The following is a 21294-nucleotide window of genomic DNA, read 5'->3' as shown; positions in this document are numbered from 1 at the left end:
AACAAAAAAATTATGTACGTCATAAAATATTTTCACCCCATCCAGTATTGTAATCACAACTTACCAGCAAGAATGTAAACCTTGGCTCGGACAGTGTAGTAGTGTGGGCTCAATAGCATCTCATTAGTGTGCAAGATCTTGAGAAACAGCTGTACATGTGATGGAAGCATGCACTGTGCATGCAGAAGGATGAAATACCATTGAATTGGGGATAGTTTAACCAAAATATGCCACAAGACCTAGAATTGCCTCATCTGTATCCCACAAAAAAGGTTCACTGTTAAATGCTAACTTTTTATGAATTAAACAAAATTCCCCAAATTCCAGGGCTTAACTTCCCATGGAAAATTTCGGAAGGTTTACGGCTCTTTGAAACCCTAACTATATACACTACCAGCCAAAAGTTTTAGAAAATCTACTCATGCAAGAGGTTTTCCATATTTTTACTATTTTCTACTTTGTAGAATAATAGTGAAGACGTCAAAACTATTAAATAACACATATGGAATCATGTAGTATCCAAAGAAAGAAGTTTGATTTAACTATATTTTATATTTGAGATTCGTCAAATAGCCACACATTGCCTTGATGACAGCATTGCACACCCTTGGCATTCTCTCAACCAGCTTCAGCTGGAATGCTTTTTCAACAGTCTTGAAGGAGTTCCCATATATGCTGAGAACTTGTTGGCTGCTTTTCCTTCACTCTGCAGTCCGACTCATCCCAAACCATCTCAAAATGGGCTGAGGTCAGGGGATTGTGGAGGCCAGGTCATCTGATGCAGCACTCCGTCACTCTCCTTCGTAAAATAGCCCTTACACCGCCTGGAGGTGTGTTGGGTCATTGTCCTGTTGAAAAACAAATGATAATGGGACTAAGCGCAAACCAGATAGGATGGCGTATCGCTGCAGAATGCTGTGGTAGCCATGCTGGTTAAGTGTGCCTTGAATTCTAAATAAATCACCGACAGTGTCACCAGCAAAGCACCCCCACACCATCACACCTCCTCCTCCATGCTTCACGGTGGGAAATATATATGCGAAGATCATCCGTTCACCCACACCACATCTCACAAAGACATGGCGCTTGGAACCAAAAATCTCATATTTCGACTAATCACACCAAAGGACAGATTTCCACCGGTCTAATTTTCATTGCTCGTGTTTCTTGGCCAAAGCAAGTCTCTTCTCCTTATTGGTGTTCTTTAGTAGTGTTTTCTTTGCAGCAATTTGACCATGAAGGCCTGATTAAAGCAGTCTCCTCTGAACAGTTGATGTTGAGATGTGTCTGTTATTTGAACTCTGTGAAGCATTTATTTGGGCTGCAATTTCTGAGGCTAATAACTCTACTGAACTTATCCTCTCCAGCACAGGTAACTCTGGGTCTTCCACTCCTGTGGAGGTCCTCATGAGAGCCAGTTTCATCATAGCACTTGGTGGTTTTTGCAACTGCATTTGAAGAAACTTTCAAAGTTCTTGACATTTTCTGGATTGACTGACCTTCGTGTCTTAAAGTAATGATGGACTGTCATTTCTCTTTGCTTATTTGAGCTGTTCTTCCCATAATATGGACTTGGACTTTTACCAAATACGGCGGCGATATGTTGTATATCTCCCCTACCTTGTCACAACACAGCCAATTGGATTTGAGGAACGGAATTCCACACATTAACTTTTTACAAACTTTAATTGAAATGCATTCCAGGTGACTACCTCATGGAAGCTGGTTGAGAGAATGCCAAGAGTGTGCAAAGCTGTCATGAAGGCAAAGGGTGGCTATTTGAAGACTCAAATACATTTGGATTACATTTTTTGGTTACTACATGATTCCATTTGTGTTATTTCATAGTTTTGATGTCTTCACTATTATTCTACAATGTAAAAAAAATTGTAAAAATAAAGAAAAAGGTTTGTAACTGAGTCAGGATTGTAGGCCTCTTGGCTCGCACACACTTTTTCAGTTCTGCCCACAAATGGTCTATAGGATGAGGTCAGAGCTTTGTGATGGCCACTCCAATACCTTGACTTTGTAGTCCTTGAGCCATTTTGCCACAACTTTGGAAGTATGCTTGGGGTCATTGTCCATTTGGAAGACCCATTTGTGACCAAGCTTTAACTTCCTGACTGATGTCTGGAGATGTTGCTTCAATATATCCACATCATTTCCCCTCCTCATGATGCCATCTATTTTGCGACGTGCATCAGTCCCTACTGCAGCAAAGCACCCCCACAACATGATGCTGCCACCCCCGTGCTTCACGGTTGGGATGATGTTCTTCGGCTTGCAAGTGTCCCCCTTTTTCCTCCAAACATATCGATACTCATTATGGCCAAACAGTTCTATTTTTGTTTCATCAGACCAGAGGACATTTCTCCGAAGAGTACCATCTTTGTCCGCATGCAGTGCAGTTGCAAACTGTAGTCTGGCTTTTTTTAATGGAGGTTTTGAAGCAGTGGCTTCTTCCTTGCTGAGTGGCCTTTCAGGTTGTCGATATAGGACTTGTTTTACTGTGGATATTGATACTTTTGTACCCGTTTCCTCCAACATCTCCACAAGGTCCTTTGCTGTTGTTCTGGGATTGATTTGCACTTCTCGCACCCAAGTACGTTAATCTCTAGGAGACAGACTGCGTCTCCTTCCTGAGCGGTATGACGTCTACATGGTCCCATGGTGTTTATATTTGCGTACTATCGTTTGTACAGATGAACGTGGTACCTTCAGGCATTTGGAAATTGCTCCCAAGGATGAATCATAGTTGCGGAGGTATACCATTTTTTTCTGAAGTCTTAGCTGATTTCTTTAGATTTTCCCATGATGTCAAGCAAAGAGGCACTGAGTTTGAAGGTAGGCCTTGAAATACATCCACAAGTACACCTCAATTGACTCAAATTATGTCAATTAGCCTATCAGAAGCTTCTAAAGCCATTACATCATTTTCTGGAAATTTCCAAGCTGTTTAAATGCACAGTCAACTTAGTGTATGTAAACTTCTGACACACTGGAATTGTGATACAGTGCATTATGAGTGAAATAATCGGTCTGTAAACATTTGTTGGAAAAATGACTTGTGTCATCCACAAAGTAGATATCCTAACCAACTTGCCAAAACTATAGTTTGCTAACAAGAGATTTGTGGAGTGGTTGAAAAACGAGTTTTCATGACTCCAAACTAAGTGTATGTAAACTTACGACTTCAACTGTATGTATGTATGTATGTATGTATATATATATATATATATATATATATATATATATATAAAACAATTATAAAAGTATACAGAAGCGTCCCTCGGGGGCAATGAAACTGAGTGAGTGGTGGAAGAATCTGAACGAAAAAGGAAAACTGGACTCTGGTGTCACATACCAGTGTCCTACTGTATTACAGGAGTTAAAGGTGAGGGATCGGTTGAGGGCAGTCATATCAGCCATGTTGGAAAGGACAATTTGAAAAGACTTATCTGAGCCTGCACAGAATGGTTCAGACTGGCTGAATAGTGTGAAACACGTCTTTGACCCTCGTTCAGAAGTTAGGGTTTGGTCTCACCTCTTTCCCCTCTGAGTAAGTATGACTGGTTAGTTAGGGCTGAGTTTTGCTTACATCATCTCCTAAGACCGTGTCAGTGGTTAGTTGGGGTCAGAGACTGGGAGTATTTTGTATGTTGAATTACACTGGGCTGAACTACACTCCAATGCATTTTGTATCTCCAATGCAAAATACTTTCAAAAGCTGTAATATGCATTTTCAAAATAAAAAATAATTTTCTATACCATTTTTTCCCCCTATAGTGGTTCACAATTTTGTGGCCCCCTTTCAGCCTGCATTGGTATCAAATGTCTGATCGCAGTATGTTGTGATAAGAGCATCTGGTACATTACAGTGCATTTGGAAAGTATTCAGACCCGTTCACTTTTTTCCACATTATGTTACGTTACAGCCACAGGAGGTTGGTGGCACCTTAATTGGGGAAAACAGCTCATGGAATGACTGGAGCAGAATCAGTGGAATGGTATCAAATACATCAATCTTATGGTTTCGATGCCATTCCATTTGCTCCGTTACAGCCATTATTATGAGCCGTTCTCCCCTCAGCAGCCTCCACTGATTATGGTCTTGTTCTAAAAATAGATTGATTTAATCTACACACAAAACCCCATAATAACAAAACAAAAACTGTTTTTTTAGGAATGTTTGCAAATGTATTCAAAATAAATAAATAATAGAAATACCTTATTTACTTCAGTATTTCAGACCCTTGCTATGAGACTTGAAATTGAGCTCAGGTGCATCCTGTTCCATTAATCACCCTTGAGCTGTTTCTACAACTTGATTGGAGTCCACCTGTGGTAAATTCAATTGATTGGACAAGATCCTCTGTGGAGATGGGAGAACCTTCCAGAAGGACAACCATCTCTGCAGCACTCCACCAATCAGCCCTTTATGATAGGAGTAGCTGCCATCTGGCCACTCTGAGTAAAAAGCCACATGACAGCCCACTTGGAGTTTGCCAAAGGGCACCTAAAGGACTCTCAGACCATGAGAAACACGATTCTCTATTGTGATGAAACCAAGATTGAACTCTTCGGCCTGAATATCAAGCGTCACATCTGGAAGAAAGCAGGCACCGCTCATAACCTTGCCAATACCATCAATACCGTGAAGCATGGTGGTGGCAGCATTAAGCTGTGGGAATGTTTTTCATTTTCAGGGTCTGGGAGACTAGTCGGGATAGAGGGGGAAATTAACGGAGCAAAGTACAGAGAAATCCTTGATAAAAACCTGCTCCAGAGCGCTCAGGACCTCAGACTGGGGGCAACGGTTCACCTTCAAAGAGGACAACAACCCTAAGCACACAGCCAACACAATGCAGGAGTGGTTTCGGGACAAGTCTCTGAATGTCCTTGAATGGCCCAGCCAGAGCCCAGACTTGAACCTGATCAAACATCTCTGGAGAGACCTGAAAATAGCTGTGCAGAGATGCTCCCCATCCAACCTGACAGAGCTTGAGAAGATCTGCACAGAAGAATGGGAGAAACTCCCCAAATACAGGTGTGCCAAGAAGACTCAAGACTGCAATCGCTGACAAAGTTGCTTCAACAAAGTACTGAGTAAAGTGTCTGAATACTTATGTATACATTTTTTTTTTTTAATATCACATTTACATTTGAAAATCTAAAAACCTGTTTTTGCTTTGTCATTATGGGGTATTGTGTGTAGATTGAGGGGTAGAAAACGATTTAATCAACTTAAGAATAAGGCTGTAACATAACAAAATGTGGAAAAAGTCAAGGGGTCTGAACACTTTGAATGCACTGTAACTATATGTAAAAATGTCAAAGCATTCTGAGTTTTACTCTAATGAGCTCCGCCCAGAAACAAGGCCAATCTTATCCAGAGTGACAGTGCATTCAACTAAGGTAGATAAACTACATATTAGTCAGAGCAAAACTTTTCTCTAACTGTTACTAAGAATGTTGCTGTTCGGCCAGCTACTTGCAAATCTATTTTGTATTTTAAAATACATGCATTTGAATTAAATACAAAAGTATCTTATATTTTGATACATTGGTCTTTCAGGTATTTTGTAGTTATATTTTGTAACTGTCATTTATTCCCATCCCTGGTTAGAGTTCTGTGTCAGTGGTTAGGTTTCACCTCTGTCTCTCTGAGCCTGGCCTGCAGGGCTGCTCGGGGGCCCTGGGTGTTGTCATTGACCCGGAGCCTCTCCTGAACGACATGTATCCAGGACTGAACTGCCTCCAGGCTATCAATAAACTCCTGCTGCTCCTGCTCAGTCATGTGGGAGCCAGACTGAGGCGAAACACAGAGAGGAGAGAGAGGTTTAGTCTGTATATAGTGCATTGGTAACCGAAGGTTAGTCAGGTGATGGACTGGAGATGGGCTTGTTTGGCATGGCAGCCGAAATCGGAGACTGAAGATTGACTGATCAACAAATCACCTTGCATCATAAATACCTACTCATTATTTGTAGATCAGTCAGTCACAATTTACCCACAATTCATCAAATAATCTATACTCTCAACATGGCCACAACACAGAAGAGAAATTATACTGCTTCATGTTTTTCTGTGAGTAAAACTACACAACAACAATAGGTCTAGGCCTACTTCTTGGTTTGTCGGTTTCTTTAGAGAAGATTGGCAATACCTTACTAGGGAGGATCTACCACAACATATCTGTTTCAAGGAGACACCACCACAAAATAAATCATTGAACTGATGTAATCCTCATACTTCAGTGGTGCACTGTTGACTCCTGGTTTGATGGAATGAGGGTGTTATGTTATTGCACTCACCAGACAATATAGCATATGTATGTATTTGCATACTTGTTGAGTGTGTGTTTACATATCAATGATACTTGTAGTGTAATAAGGTGTATTTGTCACGATGGCTTAACTCAGTCTCGCTGCAGACCTTGTCCTTGTGATGTCTGTAAAAAAAATGTGCTTTTAAAAACACAGAAATCTTTGTTTCTACTAGGCTCAAATCTGTTTCTACTAGGCTCCTCTCTCAAGGGGATTGAAATCCTTGACTAGAATAGAGTGAATTGTAGGCCTTGTCATGATAACGCAATGTTAGGAAGGAAAGGAGGGGTGGTCTGAAGGCACATGGGCACCACAGCTCTTTCTTTTTTTCTCCACGGGTCAGAAAATGAAGCCAAACTCATTTTTTCTGAGTGACTCATTTTCCCCGACAGATCAAAACTCCCCACGTATCCCCCTTTTAGGGAAGTTATACTAAACTGTGCCTCTTGTATGTTCTCTAACGAGCCACAATATAGAGTAACAGAAAAATGGAAAGAACACATATAGTAAAAATGTAAGCGCTATATTAATGGAGAAAGTCAACTTTACCTACGTTTCAAAGCCAATAATAGTCGAATAGACAAAACTTAAAAAATGTACTTTCAGAGTTTACGGGTAAATTACTCCCCGCCCCGCCATCTGTTTTTTTGACAGCTCACGCTTCGTAAACGGACTTGCAACATGATTGATATCTTTCACGCCCTCACTAACGTTACATTGCATCGCTCCCCAGTTGCTTTGCCCCAAGACTTGATAATTTGCCTGTATCCAAATCTATTTTATGGAAATAGCCCTACGACTGAAACGGCAAGCTATTTCGGGACGTTTTCAAACCTATATTAATAGAGACTTCGACTTCAAATATATTGGGATATAGGTCTACAAAAGGGAAATGTCTATCCATAATATGATACTACTGAAGTCTGACAACGTGACATTGTGACGATGGAGTCCATAATACGTTTTGTCATCATGCTATTTAAGGTACAAATAACCATAACATGAACAGCCCTACCAATAACTGAAATAGACGATATGAAATGACTTACCGATTCCTGCGCATTTGGTGAAAGTAACAGCTAGCATTCCTGTCCACAAATGACCTAATATGCACTGTAAACTTCTAGCATAACGCAGGAAGTGTAGGAGAGGCCTCTGCGATAGCTGCATAGCCTAACCTTAGCGGATTTAGCCAGACGAGAGCAGCAAATCCGCAGAGCAATTGATAATCGTGGGGCGTGAGCGTATTACGTCAACAATTCAAACGGAAAGGCGCGCGCTGAAGAGCTAGACAGATACCGTGTTCTTCTGGACTCAGTCTGATTGACAGAGCAAGTGTGTGTGTGTGTGTGTGTGTGTGTGTGTGTGTGTGTGTGTGTGTGTGTGTGTGTGAGAGAGAGAGAAGGGGACACCAATTTCAGTCCCTCTTGTCCTTGGCTGTGTGTTAAACACACTAGTATGAACAACATAGTCAGCGTCCCAAATGGCACACAATCCACCAGGCTCCCATAGCCATACAGTAGGAACACCAGTAAATTAAATAGGATGCAGGAGCCAAGGGAGGGGGGACGTTTAATAGTCTGAACAGTTGTAATGCTTGCAACAAACAGAACAGAAATGCTAACAGCAACATATAAAACACATTTCACCAATAATATTTTAATACCACCAAATTATACAATACATTTTATTTTCATAATGAAAAATATCTACATGGTGATACAGGAAAATAGTTTCCTGTAGTGACTCCCTATTTAAAATGGAATGGCTAAAGTAGTATTATGGTTTCACAAAACTAATGCGAACTTGTCTAGTGACGAAAGCCTACAGCTGCATTTACTTAAAGCCAATTTCTGCTCACACAATTGACAAAAAAAAAGTGTTTACTAAAAGCTGTTCCAGCCACGTATTTAGAATGAGAATAGAATCGTTCATCTAATTTTAGGGTTGCAGCTTCTCACCGGACTATTAAAGCCTCTAGTGCTCAAAATAAAAGTATATTTAGTTTTAGGCAAAAATCTTCTATACTGTACATTTAAGGTCAATATCTCAAGCAAAGCCATGTGCTGCCTTTTGTGGCTGTAGCTTGTTAAGGTACGATGGCATGGGACACCTTAGATGTTTTTAAACATGTAATTCATTACACAAGTCTTATTAAGTGCTACAGTGGCACGATACAAGGTATTTGTTTTTAGATTTATATATTTACATTGTAGGCCTACATTCTTTTTTTACAATGGCATATAACCATACAATAATGACCATATGAGAGGTATCAGAGAAAGGAAAATACATATCTATACACAATTCCTCAGTTCCTTTACACAGTAAGCTACAAATATCCCAGTAACTGTTGTTCACAGCTTGAAATGCTCTACATTATTGTTACTGTTGTGCTTTAATGACTTCACAGCTGTTTTAGCACCACTAAGACCTCACTTGAACCACAAACCATTATATATATATATATATATATATATATATATATACATATATATACACACTGTAGTATATTGCATCATAACATTTCACATATGTATGTAGCAGATTCTCTAATTCAAAGCATCATGTCCATCCCAAATGGCACCCTATTTCCTATATAGTGCACTACTTTTGCCCAGAGTAGTCCATTATAAAGAGTATAGGGTGCCATTTTGTACGCAACCATTAAACTCAACTCTGTTAAACACTGAGCTGTTTCAACAGACTGAACTGGTACTTAGACCTGAATGCCAAATAGACCTGAATGAAAAGCTAACAACATTGTAGAACCACCTCTGTTGTCAAATGCCAAGCCCAGAGTACAAAATACTTGAAATGATAGTTATTTGGACAAAAGAGTTTTTAAACAACAGCTGATGCGTACTTACAGAACTATTAATCAACCTGTGGAATCGATTGACAGAAATTCACAAACTACAGTGGGATGATGAAGACTGTCTCGGTCTCTCTCTCTGGGGCTTTTCTCTTTGTCCATCAGTGGCAAATATCCACATAGAACTCAGTCTCCGTCTCTCAGACTTTCGCAATCTCCCTCGTCATTCGTGAGTGAGTCACACTTACCTTAATATACATAATAAACATAAACCCATATAGATCGGTCTCATATGGGCCAGTACCCAAGTCAAACCAGTTAGCAGTCCATCCAAATATGGGCCATTAGTATCAAAATGTCCATGTAAACCCATATAGCAGTCTCTCTTAGCCTTTCTCTTGTCCATGGCGAGTGTGTTAAACACAGTCGTATGATAAACATAGTCTGTGTCCCAAAATGGCACCCTATTCAATACATAGTGCATTACTTTTGACCAGGGCCCATACTGCACCTATACAGTAGACCCTACGCTCCTATACAGTATGAACACCAGTAGATGAAGTTGAATAGGATATAGGAGCCAGGGAATAACATCCTGGAGTACTTGTCGATGGCATGTGTATTCTGGATAATTTTGAGGGCCCGGATACCTTTCTTCTTGGTGGTTGTGGACTCGCTACTGACAGACAGGTGGACCACCATGTGCTCCCCAGGAGTCTGCTTCTCGTTCATCACCTCATGTGGCATCTCCACATCCTCCTCGGACACCATAGTTCCCGAGGTGTAGCCGGCCAGGCTGTTGGTGTCCGCCTCGCTGTAGTTCCCGTCTAATATCATGGTCCTGGACTGGGACATGCCACAGGTGCAGGGCAGCGACTGCAGGAAAGGAGAGAAGGTAAGGGGAAGACCGAGGTTATGGCAGGAAAAATGGATCTAAACTAACTTGAGATGCATGCCTGTCATTTTTTTAAATCATGCATGTCAATGAGACATTTGACCAAACATTCATGTGTTAGCATGTATTAAGTTAGCCCTTAAGAAAGAAGAGGAAGTAATGTGTCAGCAGTGTCTCGCAGTCCAACCGAGTTGCATGAAATTAAGAGCACACTGTATTCACAAGAGATATTCAGTTACTCTTTGAAAATTGTCTTATATGCACAGTACTATGGTAGCATCTCATTACCTGTGACCTGGCCCTTTCTCTTATCTCGTCTCTCATCTTACGTTCCCTGCGGTCCTGCACGGTGGACAGGTAGTTGACGGCAGCGTACTCCAGCACGGATAGGAAGACAAACACAAAGCTGACCCACAGGTAGATGTCCACAGCCTTGATGTAGGACACTCTGGGCATGGAGGCGTTCACTCCAGTAATGATGGTGGACATGGTGAGCACTGTGGTGATACCTGCAGTGGAAAAAAAGAAGGAAATAGCAAAAGCTCAAGTCTGTTGGATTAAAAATATATACAGTTAGTGTCGGAAGTGTACATACACTTAGGTTGGAGTCATGAAAACTCATTTTTCAACCACTCAACAAATTTCTTGTTAACGAACTATAGTTTTGCAAGACGGTTAGGACGTGTGCATGACACAAGTAATTATTCCAACAATTGTTTACAGACAGATTATTTCACTTATAATTCACTGTATAATTCCAGTGGGTCAGGAGTTTATATACACTAAGTTGACTGTGCCTTTAAACAGCTTGGAAAATTCCAGAAAATGATGACATGGCTTTAGCAGCTTTTGATAGGCTAATTGACATCATTTGAGTCAATTGGAGGTGTACCTGTGGATGAATTTCAAGGCCTACCTTCAAACTCCGTGCCTCTTTGCTTGACATCATGGGAAAATCGAAAGAAATCAGCCAAGACCTCAGTGAAACTAATTGTAGACCTTCACAAGTCTGTTTCATCCTTGGGAGCAATTTACAAATGCCTGAAGGTACCACGTTCATCTGTACAAATGATAGTACGCAAGTATAAACACCATGGGACCACACAGCCGTCATACTGCTCAGGAAGGAGACGCAGTCGTCTCCTAGAGATTAACGTACTTTGGTGCGAAATGTGCAAATAAAACCGAGAACAACAGCAAAGGACCTTGAAGATGCTGGAGGAAACGGGTACAAAAGTATCAATATCCACAGTAAAATGAGTCCTATATCGACATAACAATGCTCCAAAACCTCCATAAAAAAGCCAGACTACGGTTTGCAACTGCACATGGGGACAAAGATGGTACATTTTGGAGAAATGTCCTCTGGTCTGATGAAACAAAAATATAACTGTTTGGCCATAATGACTATCGTTATGTTTGGAGGAAAAAGGAGAAGGCTTGCAAGCCGAAAAACACCATCCCAACCGTGAAGCATGGGAGTGGCAGCATCATGTTGTGGGGGTGCTTTGCTGCAGGAGGGACCGGTGTACTTCCCAAAATAGACAGCATCATGAGGTAGGAAAATTATGTGGATATATTGAAGCAACATCTCAAGACATCAGTCAGGAAGTTAAAGCTTGGTCGCAAATGGGTCTTCCAAATGGACAATGACCCCAAGCATATACTTCCAAAGTTGAAGCAAAATGGCTCAAGGACAACAAAGTCAAGGTTTTGGAGTGGTATCACAAAGCCCAGACCTCAATCCTATAGAAAAGGTGTGGGCAGAACTGAAAAAGTGTGTGTGAGCAAGGTAGCCTACAAACCTGACTCAGTTACACCAGCTCTGTCAGGAGGAATGGGCCAAAATTCACCCAAATTATTTTGGGAAGCTTGTGGAAAGCTACCTGAAACATTTGACCCAAGTTAAACAATTTAAAGGCAATGTTACCAAATACTAATTGAGTGTATGTAAACTTCTGACGCACTGGGAATGTGATGAAAGAAATAAGAGCTGAAATGAATAATTCTCTATTACATTTCACATTCTTAAAATAAAGTGGTGATCCTAACTGACCTAAAACAGGGAATTTTTTACTAGGATTAAATGTCAGGGATTGTGAAAAACTGAGTTTAAATGTATTTGGCTAAAGTGCATGTAAACTTCTGACTTCAACTATATATGGAATGGGGGCTACCAAAATAGAGTTCAGACATTTCTATAAGTATCTGAGTATTTTAGAATATGTATTCTTTCTTGTAATCGTACAACACCAATATATCTTCATTAGGTCTGACAAAGAGGGCTTTATTGTTCAAGGCTCGATGCTGAAAACCATTGTGATACTTACACAATACCACCAAATGCCGGAAATTTGACAATGAGGGGAATAAGCAGCGCTAGAGACGACAAACTGTAAGACTTCTGAGCTATTGGTAGCACCACCATAATTTTACCCAGCGAGACGCGGGCTGGGACGGCCCTGCGGTCGATCCAGAAGGACACCCAGGACAGCATGACCATGAGGGTGGCAGGGAAGTAGGTCTGAAGCAGGAAGAAGAAGATGTGTCTCCGCAGGGTGAAGTTTATGTACAGACGATTGTACCAGCCTGTACCGGAGGACACAAAACCAAAGGAAAGTATGGGTCAATAATATCATGGGAATGTCAATGCTTATGATTCCCTCCATGTGGTTATTGTGATGATGACTTAAACGACTGTGTATTAAATGACTGCGTTTTTAACTCAAATCATGTAGTGTGGTTGATCCCTGTGCCAATACCTAATTGACCACTGATCGTGATCCCTAATCTTAGTCAATACCTTTAGCTCAACCAAAATTACCCTATTTGTCCGTAATGTTGATCTGCCGTCTTAACTGTACTGCACTGTAATGTAGTTTAGTGTACCTGTGCTGCTGTAGAACGCCAGGTGAGAGGTGGTGTGGAACTTCTGGATGAGGAACTGAGAAAGGGAGATACGGTCGTCCGTACTCAAGGACTCATCCCCACTCTTCCAGTACAGCATCAGATCCTCATCCGTATAGGCATCTGGGGAGCACAAACATTAGATATATTCTCCATAATATTGTTCTGTTTGTGTATTTACTTTAGTGAAAAATACAAAATGTTGTGCCCAGTGGGAAAAATCCTAACTAGAGATATCGTAGGCATTTGAATACATCATCTTTTGATGTCAAATGGAGATTTCTGTGTGTATCTAAGTTAGGATTCATCCCCTTATTAAAATTGTGTGAAGTTATGACAGTATCAGCCTTAATAGTAGTTGATGACAGTTACTCACAGCTCTCCAGCTCCAGTGAGCAGGTCTGGGTGTCCAGAGGAAAGCGGCTGAAGTCCATGTTACAGGCTGCGGTCACTGTCACCCTGTACAGTAAGGACAACACAGATCCATGATGTGACATCAACTAACCTAAGATTCCCCTATGAGCCTGTTTGCAACACATAAGATTCTTGTAGAGGGTCCGCACTCAAAAAAGTTATTGTATTCTAGCACAAGATTTTCAAAGTTGTATGGTACTTTCTCTTTTTGCCTTTTGTAATAAATAAATAGCATGACATAACTTTGAAAATCACATTTTTTGAGTGCGGACTCACTACATACACCATCACCTATTTACAACACCAAATGAAGTTGGTACTTTCTGTTGTCCTTATTATTCCATACAACCAATTCCATACTGATTATAACTATGTAAACTCAGCAGAAAAAGAAACGTAATCTCACTGTCAACTGTGTTTATTTTCAGCAAACTTAACATGTAAATATTTGTATGAACATAAGATTCAACGACTGAGACAAACTGAACAAGTTCCACAGACGTGACTAACAGAAATGGAATAATGTGTCCCAGAACAAAGGGGGGGTCAAATTCAAAAGTAACAGTCAGTATCTGGTGTGGCCACCAGCTGCATTAAGTACTGCAGTGCATCTCCTCCTCATGAACTGCACCAGATTTGCCAGTTCTTGCTGTGAGATGTTACCCCACTCTTCCACCAAGGCACCTGCAAGTTCCTGGACATTTCTGGGGGGAATGGCCCTAGCCCTCACCCTCCGGTCCCAGACATGCTCAATGGGATTGAGATCCGGGCTCTTCGCTGGCCATGGCAGAACACTGACATTCCTGTCTTGCAGGAAATCATGCACAGAATGAGCAGTATGGCTCGTGGCATTGTCATGCTGGAGGGTCATGCAAGAAGGGTACCACATGAGGGAGGAGGATGTCTTCCCTGTAACGCACAGCGTTGAGATTGCTTGCAATGACAACAAGCTCAGTCCGATGATACTGTTACACACCGCCCCAGACCATGACGGACTCTCCACCACCAAATCGATCCCGCTCAAGAGTACAGGCCTCACTGTAACGCTCACTCCGTCTACGATAAACGTGAATCCGACCATCACCCCTGGTGAGACAAAACCACGACCTGTCAGTGAAGAGCACTTTTTGCCAGTCCTGTCTGGTCCAGCGACGGTGAGTTTGTGCCCATAGGTGACGTTGTTCCCGTTGATGTCTGGTGAGGACCTGCCCTACAACAGGCCTACAAGCCCTCAGTCCAGCCTCTCTCAGCCTATTGTGGACAGTCTGAGCACTGATGGAGGGATTGTGCTTTCCTGGTGTAACTCGGGCAGTTGCTTTCCTGTACCGCAGGTGTGATGTTTGGATGTACCGATCCTGTGCAGGTGTTGTTACACGTGGTCTGCCACTGCGAGGACGATCAGCTGTCCGTCCTGTCTCCCTGTAGCGCTGCCTTAGGCGTCTCACAGTACGGACATTGCAATTTATTGCCCTGGCCACATCTGCAGTCCTCATGCCTCCTTGCAGCATGCCTAAAGCACGTTCACGCGGATGAGCAGGGACCCTGGGCATCTTTCTTTTTGTGTTTTTCAGAGTCAGTAGAAAGGCCTCTTTAGTGGCCTAAGTTTTCATAACTGTGACCTTATTAATTGCCTACCGTCTGTAAGTTGTTAGTGTCTTAACGACCGTTCCACAGGTGCATATTCATTAATTGTTCATGGTTCATTGAACAAGCATGGGAAACAGTGTTTAACCCCTTTACAATGAAGATCTGTGAAGTTATTTGGATTTTTGCAATGATCTTTGAAACAACAGAGTCCTGAAAAATGGATGTGTCTTTTTTTGCTGAGTTTTGTAGATGGTCTGAAAAAACAGGGCCACTTTCATGAATAACAATAAACATGTTCTCAACCCATTAGAACACAATTTGTGCATCCAATGTCTGGTGAATGACTTTTGGAAGCATAATAGAACAATCTGGCATAACCAACAACTTAGTAGCACCTTCACATTTTGGCCTAGTTTTCAAAAACTGATTTAAAAAAAAATAATCAGCCAGAAGCACATTTCAAATCTTAACAAACAGAAGCAAAATGCAAATTAATCTTTTTGTCTAGATGTCATCATACATCCTGCACAGAACCATGTTATTTTTAATATTAAAATGTAGGATACTATTAACATTCTAAACTGATTAAATTTCGTTCTTACATGTCAACAGCTAAATACATAATCCCAGTATTGAGAATTTTAGGAGTCGATCACTTTGTAGCAGGGGAGGCGAATCGTGGCAATGGAAGGCCCCAGTGTGTGAATGCTTTTGCTCCATCCCATTCCATCCATACCATAAGGTTGTGAAATTCCGGTAACTTTACAAAAATGCCCAGGTTTCCAGAAATTCCAGGATTCTGGATTTCCTGCTTATTTCCATCTCATTCCAGAAATCATGGGTATTTTGGAAAAGTGACCGGAATTTTTCAACCCTAGTCCCCAAAGCATCCCAGACCCACCTCAGGCTGTAGAGGACGTGTCCGTCGGGAAAGACCCTGAGCATGATGTTGTCTGTGGTGGTGTCGTGGATGAAGGATCTCTTGGAGTGGACAAAGAACACATCTGGCACCCAGATCTTCTTCACCAGACGCCCGTCAAATGTCATGCTCTTATTGGTGGAGCTGGTGAAGGTCAGACGCTCATCCTTCCAATAGTGTCTCAGGTACAGAGTCATGGTGAAGTCCTATTGGAACAGAGAAGGGGAAAGTTATGCATTGCCCAGTACCCAGGGTGAGTGAACCAATAGAATGGTCTAAAAGGTAGAAACTTTATGATCCAAAATGAAAGTGCCCAGTGATTGTGCAAAAATATATCCAATCGTAATCATCCCAATGAGTAAGTTACACAAATCTATGTGGAGCTTTGACTTTGAGAAAAGTGCTACAGTTTATACATGTAAATAGAAATCAACCCAGCTGTCAGTGCTTACAGCACTTTGGGTTGAAATCCTGTTGGGGGTGAAATTAAGTGTAGCCTGAAAGTCAATGGTCAAAGCAGTCTCTTTCATTTCTCTGCAACCTCTCATGCCTCTGGGGTTGAGCTCCACTACAAAAAGACTCAAATCTCCTCCTCAGCTTTTACCCCTTCCTACTCCTCATCTCCCTCCGTGTACTCCAACTCCTCACAAAACCCCTAAAGTAGAGATCATCCCTCTCTCACTCCCTATTTCACCCCTCTCCCTCATGTAATGACTTGCAACAGTTGGGAGTACCCATCATTATGATGACCATCTGCAATGGTAAATAAAGACAATCCAAATGTTAGTCTGTTACATAAGGGATTTACCAGGACAAAAAAATACAAACAAAACGTGTCCATTTGGATTCAGGAAGAAATGGCATAAGTGTTAATGATGTGGGTAATTTACTATAAGTTTATTTCCACAATGCGCAGTTGGAAATGTTTGTGTCATAACTTGGTAGTACAAAAATTGGTTAGCCTTAACCCACCATGTCTACTTCTGAGATGCTGTCCAAGCTTTCCACTTGTACGTCCACTCCAACAGGAATAGCCGGGCCTGGAAAACAAAAGAAACCACATAGAAAAACATATTTATACAAAAAGATGAAGACTTTTGTATACTCGGGTGCAGAAATAAAGCGCTGGGGAGAAGCAATATTCGTTGTGCAGGCCTCTCATTCCTATATCTCAGTATTATTTCTTAGTCTCTTTTGCTTCCTACAAACTACAGTATGGCATGTCAGGTGGCACAAAGATGGTGATACCTGGTTACAGTGATTGAGCTGGATTCTCCCACAGGCAATTAGGAGAATGATCCGCGTTGAACTTCAAAGCAAAATCATTGCTTTGTCGTTGCATTACCTGACCCTACGTCAACAGTGAAGAGGCAAATCTGGGATGCTGGCCTAATAGGCAGAGTTGCAAAGAAAAAAATCCATCCGACTGGCCAATAAAAAGAAAAGATTAAGATGGGCAAAAGAACAGACACTGGACAGAGGAACTCTGCCTAGAAGGCCAGCATCCCGGAGTCGCCTCTTCGGTGTTGACGTTGAGACTGGTGTTTTGTGGGTACTATTTAATGAAGCTGCCAGTTGAGGACTTGTGAGGCATCTGTTTCTCAAACTAGACACTCTAATGTACTTGTCCCCTTGCTCAGTTGTGCACCGGGGCCTCCCACTCCTCTTTCCATTCTGGTTAAAGCTAGTTTGCTCTGTTCTGTGAAGGGAGTAGGACACAGTGTTGTACGAAAGCTTTAGTTTCTTGGCAATTTCTTGCATATAATAGCCTTCTTTTCTCACAACAAGTTTAGACTGACGAGTTTCAGAAGAAAGGTCTTTGTTTCTGGCCATTTTGAGCCTGTGATTGAACCCACAAATGCTGATGCTCCAGATACTCAACAAGTCTAAGGCCAGTTGTATTGCTTATTTAATCAGAACAACAGTTTTCAACTGTGCTAACATAATTGCAAAAGGGTTTTCTAATGATCAATTAGCCTTTTAAAATTATAAAGATGGATTAGCTAACACAACGTGCCATTGGAACACAGGAGTAATGGTTGCTGATAATGGGCCTCTGTACGCCTATGTAGATATTCCATTAAAAATCAGCTGTTTCCAGCTACAATAGTCATTTACAACATTTACAGTGTCTACATTGTATTTCTGATCAATGTGATGTTATTTTAATGGACAAAAAATGAGCTTTTCTTTCAAAAACAAGGACATTTCTAAGTGACCCCAAGCTTTTGAATGGTAGTATATTTTGATTTGTTTCACACTTTTTTGGTTACTAAATGATTTCATGTTATTTCATAGTTTGATGTCTTCACTATTATTCAACAATGTAGAAAATAGTACAAATAAAGAAAGAAAAACCTTGAATGAGTTGGTGTGTCCAAACTTTTGACTGGTACTGTAAATGGGAGCGGAAACGTTGGGGTTTAGTACAAATTCCGCTGGTCAAATTACGCAACTGCATTCTGGTACTAAAAGTAGGGCAAGTACCCGAAAAACCTCTGACTGTACTGTCTTTCATGTAATGGCCTTGCAGTACCTCTGTTCCACCCACAGTGGCAAGCAGTGAGTAACACTTAAATCTGTGTAATTCAATAGAGGACGAAGGCCTATATTCAACTTAAATTTGTCATATGCGCCGAATATAACTGGTGTAGACTATCATAAAATGCTTGCTTACGAGCGATTACCAACGATGCAGTGTTTAAAAATTAAAAATTAAATTGTAACAAGGAATTAAATAAAATACACAAGAATGGAGCTATATACCAGTACAAGATCAGTCTTGAGATATTGCTCGCCTCAGGTGGAGTACCTCCTTAAACAATAAGCTGTAGACCACACTATCTACAAAGAGAGTTTTCATTTAGATTTTCTTTAGCCATCTATTTACCACCACAAACTAATGCTGGCACTAAGACCTCAACGAACTGTATACGGCCATAAGCAAACAAGAAAATGCTCAACCAGATGCGGCACTCCTAGCGGCCGGGGACTTTAATGTAGGCAAACTTAAATCAGTTTTTGTCACGTTTACTCCCACTCCCCCTCTCCGGTGCTCTACGTCGCCAGTTGTCTCATCATTATGCTCACCTGCCACCCTCGTTACACGCACCTGTGCCTCATGACACTCACCTGGACTCCATCACATTCCTGATTACCTCCCCTATATCTGTCACTCCCCTTGGTTATTTCCTCAGTTGTTGACTCTGATTCTGTACGCTACTTGTGTTTCTTGTTTTGTTTCATTTATTATTAAATTCACTCCCTGTACTTTCTTCCCGACTCCCAGCGTATACGTTACAGAATAACAACTCACCAAGGGGAACCAACAGGGATTAATAATATTTTTACTGATGACTTTGGGTCCAAGTGTCACTGCCGAAGCAACAGGGATGCCTCAGCTGGCTCATCAGGCTTCCTTGCCTCGGCTTGCTCGACAGGTTCTCAAGCACAACAGGTTCTCAAGCCTTGGAGTGTGGTGCCAGGACAACCACCTCTCCCTCAACATGAGCAAGACAAAGGAGCTGATCGTGGACTACAGGAAAAGGATGGCTGAAAGCGCCCCCCATTCACATTGACAGGGCTGTAGTGGAGCGGGTCGAGAGTTAAGTTCTTTGGTGTCCACATCACCAACAAACACACCAAGACAGTTGTGAAGAGGGCACGACAACACCTTTTCCCCCTCAGGAGACTGAAAAGATTTGGCCTGGTCCCAGATCCTCAAAAAGTTCTACAGCTGCACTATCGAGATAATCCTGACCGGTTGCATCACCGCCTGGTATGGCAACTGCTCGGAATCCGACCGTAAGACGCTACAGAGGGTAGTGCGTACGGCCCAGTACATCACTGGGGTCAAGCTTCCTGCCATCCAGGACATACATACTCGGCTGTGTCAGAAAAAGTACAAAAAAATTGTCAGACTCCAGTCACCCAAGTCTTAGACTGTTCTCCCTGCTACCGCATGGCAAGCAGCACCAGAGCGCCAAGTCTAGGTTCAAAAGTCTCCTTAACAGCTTCCACCCCAAGACATAAACAATTATTCAAACGGCCACCTGGATCCCTAAACAGAACTCTTTATTCAGGGAATACTGAATAAAGAGGTTCCCCCTCCCAGGTTCCTGGGCCTGTTTAGGGATCTAAATAGACATTTGAATATGACTGAAGGAGTACAGTTTTAGTTTTTAGTTTACTTTTGAATGTTAGAAGTATATTGTTTTCACCTTTCCCTTCTCCAAATTATTTTAGAAAAATTTGACCCTTGCCTTTTGTCTGATCCATTTGTGGTTTCACAGTGGGTGAAAAAAAGAGTTGGGTAATGTGGAATCGGTGAGGGTAACCAGAAGTGGTCTAGTGATAATTGTTTGTGTTTCTGTTGGTCAGAGGTGGAATGCGCTTGGAGTAAAACGAATGGGGGGGAAGAAAAGTTCATTGTTTCGTTCTCAAGAAAAGGGCACAAATTAAAGGAGTGATAACTGGGGTAGCAGTAGATATAAATGTTGACCAGCTGTGGGGGAAAAGATTCCCGGTGTATGTGATGCTCGTCGTTTGATGTGACACAGACAGGGTGGCGAGAGTGGGTAAACAGAAGAGTCATTGTCTCTTCTTTTGAGTTTTGAAGTTGAGTCTTTGCCCGACAAAGTGAAGTTAGGATTGGTCCCAAGATCCAGACCCAGTGAGTTGAGGCCATGACATGGTCCCCCTTTCCTGAGGTCAAATGACTGAAAATCTGGTGTTTCTATGTCAAATGGTTTTGTTAAATTTCAGTCTTCTGTGATGTATATAAAGTGTAATATTTGTATGCAAACTCAAAATGTAATACATATACATCTCTGACATGGTACAGGTGTCTTTTTTTTAAGCCCATAACCATGTGTGTGAGGTGTATACTTTTAATACTTTGTTTAAGACTTAAGACTACCAAGAAACACTCTGTGTGACCCTGATTTAACCCACTGCAGTAAAAGATTATTAAAGACCGAATTTATGTGGTCTTGAGTGGCCCAACACCAAGACCACTCGATCAAGTGTCCATGGGCCTTTTCTTCAATTGTAAGAAACTCAAGTAAACAGTACAGTAGAACCCAGTACATTACAGTACAGTATAGCGCATTAAAGACACCTATGTTTCTGCCAAATATATGTAAATGTTTGGGCTCTTGGAGCATTGGAGCCCCACTGCTGGCTCCACTTTTTCCTGAAGTGTGCACTTGTCCACTACCCACATGGTAGTCCTCTGTAGTTCAGTTGGTATAGCACGGTGCATTCAACTTTAGAATGGCGATAACACTGCCGTATATTAGGTGTTCGGTAGTGACACTTAAAAATACATGAAGATTTATCAACTTGCTAACTCATTTTCTCAAAAATGTTTGCAAACAGACTACTCACCATGTGGCCATGCTGGAGAGGAGTGCAATCCCATCACCTGGTG

General features: G+C 41.6%; 2 protein-coding genes across 2 annotated transcripts in view; both read right to left on the bottom strand.

Annotated features, from left to right (window-relative positions):
- Positions 1-7529, bottom strand: part of LOC139375016 (nesprin-3-like) — a 51554-nt gene extending 44025 nt beyond the window's left edge. Inside the window, exons 1-2 of the mRNA XM_071116377.1 lie at positions 7376-7529; positions 5654-5809 (exon numbers count right to left, since the gene is read on the bottom strand). Coding sequence (XP_070972478.1) covers positions 5654-5797 — 144 coding nt within the window. The 5' untranslated portion in view covers positions 5798-5809; positions 7376-7529. The remainder of the gene's footprint in view (positions 1-5653; positions 5810-7375) is intronic.
- A 351-nt stretch (positions 7530-7880) lies between these two features.
- The window catches only part of LOC139374200 (gamma-aminobutyric acid receptor subunit rho-2-like), a 32020-nt gene continuing 18606 nt past the window's right edge, over positions 7881-21294 (bottom strand). Inside the window, exons 3-9 of the mRNA XM_071115219.1 lie at positions 16836-16903; positions 15846-16069; positions 13320-13402; positions 12926-13066; positions 12473-12625; positions 10325-10545; positions 7881-10017 (exon numbers count right to left, since the gene is read on the bottom strand). Coding sequence (XP_070971320.1) covers positions 9667-10017; positions 10325-10545; positions 12473-12625; positions 12926-13066; positions 13320-13402; positions 15846-16069; positions 16836-16903 — 1241 coding nt within the window. The 3' untranslated portion in view covers positions 7881-9666. The remainder of the gene's footprint in view (positions 10018-10324; positions 10546-12472; positions 12626-12925; positions 13067-13319; positions 13403-15845; positions 16070-16835; positions 16904-21294) is intronic.

Source organism: Oncorhynchus clarkii, chromosome 19 (genome assembly GCF_045791955.1).
Source record: "Oncorhynchus clarkii lewisi isolate Uvic-CL-2024 chromosome 19, UVic_Ocla_1.0, whole genome shotgun sequence".
Lineage (NCBI taxonomy): Eukaryota > Metazoa > Chordata > Actinopteri > Salmoniformes > Salmonidae > Oncorhynchus > Oncorhynchus clarkii.
This window is presented reverse-complemented; position numbering and strand designations above follow the sequence as displayed.